The sequence below is a fragment of the Pollachius pollachius genome (assembly GCF_949987615.1).
Source record: "Pollachius pollachius genome assembly, chromosome: 2".
NCBI classification, from domain to species: Eukaryota; Metazoa; Chordata; class Actinopteri; order Gadiformes; family Gadidae; genus Pollachius; species Pollachius pollachius.
This window is the reverse complement of record NC_136935.1, coordinates 9,585,835-9,591,956: the sequence shown is the minus strand read 5'-3', so window position 1 is coordinate 9,591,956 and position 6,122 is coordinate 9,585,835. Positions and strand designations below refer to the sequence as shown.

At 41.1% G+C, this 6,122-nt stretch overlaps 1 protein-coding gene across 1 annotated transcript; it reads right to left on the bottom strand.

The window, feature by feature from the left end:
- Positions 1-1,128: 1,128 nt before the first annotated feature.
- On the bottom strand, positions 1,129-5,421 carry ftr14l (finTRIM family, member 14-like). The gene is made up of 7 exons (XM_079729912.1): positions 4,799-5,421; positions 4,420-4,515; positions 4,035-4,268; positions 3,366-3,525; positions 3,110-3,256; positions 1,983-2,119; positions 1,129-1,703 (listed from the first exon to the last, which is right to left on the bottom strand). The coding sequence occupies exons 1-7, from the start codon at positions 5,216-5,218 to the stop codon at positions 1,317-1,319; spliced, it is 1,581 nt and encodes a 526-aa protein (XP_079586038.1). The 5' UTR covers positions 5,219-5,421; the 3' UTR covers positions 1,129-1,316.
- Positions 5,422-6,122: the final 701 nt, after the last annotated feature.

The following is a 6,122-nucleotide window of genomic DNA, read 5'->3' as shown; positions in this document are numbered from 1 at the left end:
GAGCTGTTTGCAGCTTTATCGTATGTAGCAATCTCATATTATGAACTAGACCATATTATCACATAGGCCTGCATGTTCTTCCTTAAATATGACGATACAAAAAGGACAATATCTAAATTAAGATTATATATGGCTCTGGGAATGCAGCGGACCCGTGAATATACGTTTATTCGGTGCGTCCGATGTGGCAAACGAGCGCTCCCCTCCTCGGCGCTCTCCCGTCGTGGGTCTGTGCGTTCAGCGGGCTCGACAGTTTTGGAGTTTCTCTCTACAATGAAATGACAGCAAGATACTGGTGCCTTACCACGTGCAAACGTTATGCATGACTTCTGGTTCAAGCCTATTTATTGTGTGTTATATTTAACCTTCCCACAGCGTTCTAAGTATGTGAGAGTAATTGTTTTTCACAGTAACGTTCCCCATACGTAATAATAACCACATGAAGTAACGTTATTTGGGACATTTTAATAACGTTCCCGTGAGCTTTCCTGCTTAAGGCCTTTTAGGTAACCCTCCCACAATCTTCAAAGAAGTTTGTGCAGATGTCTTTGTTCATATCATTTTCAAAACCCTTCTTAAAACCTCATGTCATGTTCTTTTTTGTACTTATTCGAATGAACGTTCCAAAAGCCGTCTAATCACGTGAAGTTATCGTTGTTGGGTGTCGTTTATAGACGTAGGCCTACCCCTGAAGTTTCCTGCTGGTCACCTCTTTGGTAAACCAGTCTTCTCTGATAGTTGTGCCATTTTAAGAAGATCTTGCTGTTTGGGAACGTGAAGGGAAATCCTTCAAGTAACCTTCCTGGAACATTAATTGGTTTTATACACGATAGTTTTAGATCAGCCGTAATTAACATCAACATAAATAAAGGTTCCCGGACCGTTTGGTAACCTAATCAGACTAGACTTTTTATTTTTTTTTATTCGAAGTTGTATTAGTAGCCTATTCAAATGTTATTCCCACCACGATATCGACTATCAGATTATCCACCAAACCCAGACCAATCATGAGTAGATTTCTCATTGCATCGTTGATGAGAAATCCTCATACAACTGAACGAAAAATGAATAATATAATAAATACACAAAATGCAATAAAACCTGAAAGTTAAAACAGCGGGGGACAGGTTACCGATCAGTAGACAAAATAACATAATTTAATTGCTTATTGTTCAACTAGACACACACTAAATGGTCTGATGACCATACATTTCTAATAACATTTTTGCAACAGTAAACATTTATGATGGAAGAAAAAGTTGGAAAGAAAAAACAACAACCAACCATATCATGTATAATAAATAGCCTGCCCTGCACTACAGCAGTTTGATACTAGAACCGAAGCCCCACACGCTAAAGGCAGGGTAGATGGGCTCGGTGAAAGAAGTCTGGATCTTGTGCAGCAGGATCATGCTTTCAGAAACACTGTAAAAGGCAAGGATCCCTGCTCTGTAATCCAGGTAAACTCCGACCCGGGACGACCTAGGCACCTCTAACTCTGTGCTCTTATTGTTGTGCACAAAGGAGTATTTGGACTCTGAGCAATAGAGGCTCCAGGACTTCTCATTCCAACCAAGGCTGCATTCGTTGCCGCTGCCTTTGCGTTTGATGCCCCTGTAGGTCACTGCGATGTCAGTCTCCGTCCCTCTCCAGTCCACCTCCCAGTAGTAACGACTGCCACTCACACTCTCTCTTCCAAGAACCTGCAAGAATAGGACATGTTATGGAAACCAGAATGACTCGTTATTAATTTATACAATCATTTATATAGGGACGTCATAATATGCAAACAAGCAGTTAATTAGGCCTGTAAAGGCCTACCTTTTTTTTTCATTGGGGAAGTTAACCAATTATATTCTTATATTTGTCAGTGGAACTAGCAAGCTAAACAATGACCCCTACTGGTAATTTACAGCATTACAATAACAATGTACAACCAGTGCATTCAAAAATAAATTCAAAAGAGTTGTGAGAGATCTTACTTGTTGCCATTGGTCAAACCTCTCAGGGTTGCTAGAATAACTCTTGGGGTTCTGCACCATGGTAGCCGTCTTGTTTCCATCAGAGAGTTGAAGATTAGGGTGGACGGTGTTTGAGTCAAGGATCAACTGGAAAGCATCTAGAAAAACACGGGACAACAACATGTTGACAGCGCCGCATTGCCTTGCTCAATGCCCTTCCTGGATCTCTGTGTCACCTTTCATGGTTCAAATTATTTTACAAAGAGATCTGGAGATAAAAAAGTATAAAGTAAAAATATGCTTATAAATTTCCTTTGAATGATGCTTGTTTGGCTGTTACTATGGCTTATACCAAAGGTATAAGCCATAGTAAGAATCTGCAATTCATCGTGTTGTATTATATGAGGGGTCTTTCACCATCACAATCACCACCAGCCATGAATGTGCTACTGATAATACACCATTCACAAAACAGTGGGAGTCCATATGGCGATCAAGATTATTCTCTACCTCTACCTCAGTTGTATTACTGCCTTGGAAATTATTCATTGCCAATGATCATAAATATTACTAAATACATTGGTGGTGAGAAAGATCAAGATATTACTGTTGGCTGGGGGTAAGGAAAGAAAGTGGTCAATATAATTAACATATGTTATATTATTATATAATATTATTAACATAATATTCAATGTATACTATTATAAAATGAACACATTCCTTTAACATTTTGTTTCAAGGTGCTTATTAAAGTCACATGACTGAAACCCAAACTATGACAACCAACACTGCCGAGGGTCAACATGAACCACTGCAATCATGACAGAATAACGTATGACATTATTTTGTTTGATCATTTGTTAAAGTATGGAACCTGAATGTTTTTGATGTGTATCCAACTCTAGCTTTGTCCCAAATATACCCTTTATTTGTATAGTTTATGCAAAGTTTTCAGATTGTTTCTAGACATTTCCTCAAACCTGTTCTCCGAGTGGACATACTTCTACCTCTCCGGTGTTTGTCGTTTCTTTTGTTTCACTACAACAGTGGTCTAAGGTGCTAACATGTCGAAAAAGGCAAAGCAGACAATGATAATAACAACATATATATATCATTTTTATTTTTTAACAAAATGAACTAAAACTCACATTTGAGGAAATCTTGTCTGGTCCTTGGTTGTTGTTGTTCCCGTTGTGGTTCCCGTTGTGGTTCCCGTCGAGGCTCGCTGACCGCCACTGTGTCATCTGCTCTCTCTGTCTTTGTGTCCACTTGTTTTGTAATGTGCACCTCTTTCACTATGCGGGACATGTGAAGGAAACATATTGGATTTGATCAGTTCAATGTCAACTGAAGCCCAAATAAGTATGATGACGTTCAACTTTTACTACATTTAAATGTGGGAACCTGCGGAGGAGATCTTGCTGGTCTCTGCCTTGGCGGCCTCCTCCACCTCCATCTTCAGGGCAGCGATGGCTCTCTTGGTGGCCTCGAAGGAGTAGTTGGGAGCTACCACCACGTTGTTGAGGTCCTCATATCCTGATGGTCCGGACAGAGCCTGCCAACTCTGTGGTCCAAGAATCAAACCAAAGTGAAAGAAAAAATGTATTTTTACATAACTGAGACACTTTTATCCAAAGTGACTTACAGCAGAAGCTGAGAACAATCCCATATTGGAGCCAGTACAAACAAAAGGGATAAGTGGAGCACAAGCTGCTTTCTAAAACAAGACTAACTGGAAAGATGAAACTAGGAACAATCTTTATGATTGTTCTTCCTGACACCATCTTGATCCACTCCCCCCCCCGCCCTCCTCCACACCCCAATCACTAACAAACACACACACACACACACACACACACACACACACACACACACACACACAAACACACACACGCAGAAAATGCAATGATGTGCCTGCACCACCAAAAACTCTTAGTAAGTATCACCTTAGTAAAATATAAACATCTGCAATGTAAATGTGTATACATACACACACGCGTGAATTGTAGTTTATTAGGGCAATCGCTTGTTTGATAGACTGAAACCTTGGATAAGGTTCAGACTCAGACTCACATGAAGGAAGTGGATGTGGTCGTCAGTGTGTGAGAGCTTCTCCAGGTCGTTGTGTTTCTTCCTCATCAGGGTTATTTCTTCCTCCAGGCGGTTAAGCAGTATCTCGGCCCTGGAAATAGTGATCTTCTCGTGGGATTCGATCATCTCGCGTACTTCGATGAACCTCCTCTCCACGGTGCGCAGAATCTCAGTGAAGATCCGTTCGTTTTCATCCAGGGCTGTCTGGGCTGAATGCTGTTAAGGTATTAAAAAAACGCTCAAAAAGGTTATTATATTTGAGATTTCTTGGGGAATAATTAACACTCCTTTGCTTTGATCAGATGGAACGTGTGTTCCTCTGATTTGTACAAGGTACACTTGACTCGGCTGACAACGTCACACTCACTTTTACTGATTCCACAGCCTGTTTGAGGTCCTGCCACTTTTTCACTCGCCCGTCAATCCTCTGTTGAGATTTGTGAAGAGTATTGCCAAGCTGTTTCTGGAGAGGGAAAACAAAAATAATACATTTAGAATGACCAATTCAGGTTAAAATAACACAATATGGAGCTATATTTTACCAATTGTATTATTCTATAATGAAGAAGATTGGCAAGTTCTAACTTAAACTAAAGGGGTGTGGTGGTGGCTAGGGTGTTGGACTCCCAGTCGGCCCATCGTTCGGTCCCCAAAGTCCGCAGCCTACCTCTGACACGGACCCTATATCGGTTCCTTAAAGCTTAACATCCTAAATATTTAATTATATTATTGTGAGATTCACTCACTTGCTTCTCGGTCCTCTCTGTCCCGGCGGGAACGGTGTCATGGTGTTTGTGCTCGTCCATCATGCAAAGGACGCACACGGACGTGTTGTCGGTGCGGCAGTAGGCCTCCAGCAGCTTATCGTGCTGGGCGCAGAGCTTCTCCCTCATCTGACCCGTGGCCTTCACCAGCTTGTGCTTCATCAGCGCCGGGTACTCGTAGTGGGACTGGACGTGGTCCTCGCAGAAGGAGGCCTGGCACACCAGGCACGACTTCACCGCCCGCTCCTTTCTGGTAGTGCAGAAGTCACACATGACGTCCCCGGTCCGGTCCTGACCCCGGGACAGGCTCCTGGTCTTGGTGCCGTTGGTGGTTGTGCGGCGGGTCTGACTGTTACTGAGGCTGCTGTAGCGGTCCAAGTCCAGGGTACTTTGGCGCGACATTGTCCTTTTTTTGTCTCTTTCTTTTGGCAGAATTATGAATGAATGGTGGTCGAGCTGATCGTTAGGTATGGTGGTCCCCAGCTGAATGCTACTATATCGACTAAATCACAGGAGCGATACAAGTTAAGAACTGGTCCACTGTTGAAAAGATGACACTTGGCGTAGCTGATACCTTGAGCGAGAAATGGGCCGCTTGAGTGAAACTCCTGCTGAAGTCGTGTATGACATGGTATGCAAAGTCATGCATGGGGTGTGTTCATTTTGGTCAAACCAGTTCTCCTGGTAAAAGGCGTGGTGTAATCTAAAATGCCATTCATCGAAAGGGGTTTAATTAATGTAAAAATAAAATAAAAATGTAAAATAAATTAACTGAAAATAATGTCCCTCATGGTATTCTTAACCTAAATATCTGAGAAAAATTGAATAAATTGGCCTTCTATTTTATACTCACTTACATTCCATTAGTGACATGAGCATACATGGGATTGTGTAGGCTTCAAAAACAAAATAATCCCCTTTGCTTTCTAGCCTGTTTTTTGCTTACAAAACAAACCATTTAAAATAGTGTAGTATAGTAATGTGTAAAGTTTAGTACAATTCAATATCATAAGATAGAAACGATTGGATAAGGGATTAGATTGGGATAGAGGGATAATTGGATAAGAATGAGGGTAGAGGGAATTAGGTCATAGGATAGTATGATATGGTATGGCATGGTATGGAAATAAATACAGTATGTCGAGTTTACGTTTTTTTTAATGTCCTTTAATTACTTATTTAAGTTATAATAAGAGGAATAATAAGACAAATGCAAAAACGGTGAAGCCCAAGTGTCATTGAAATACAAATCTATACCAATTCAACTAATTGTTGCCAAATTATTCACAATAAATCATATAGGCCT

Excerpts from the sequence above, each read along its gene's own strand:
- ftr14l (XM_079729912.1), bottom strand. The coding sequence starts at position 5,218 with ATGTCGCGCCAAAGTACCCTGGACTTGGACCGCTACAGCAGCCTCAGT. Across the intron at positions 4,269-4,419 it reads AGGCTGTGGAATCAGTAAAA|CATTCAGCCCAGACAGCCCT; the intron begins GTGAGTGTGACG and ends ATACCTTAACAG. Across the intron at positions 1,704-1,982 it reads GGTTTGACCAATGGCAACAA|GTTCTTGGAAGAGAGAGTGT; the intron begins GTAAGATCTCTC and ends CTATTCTTGCAG.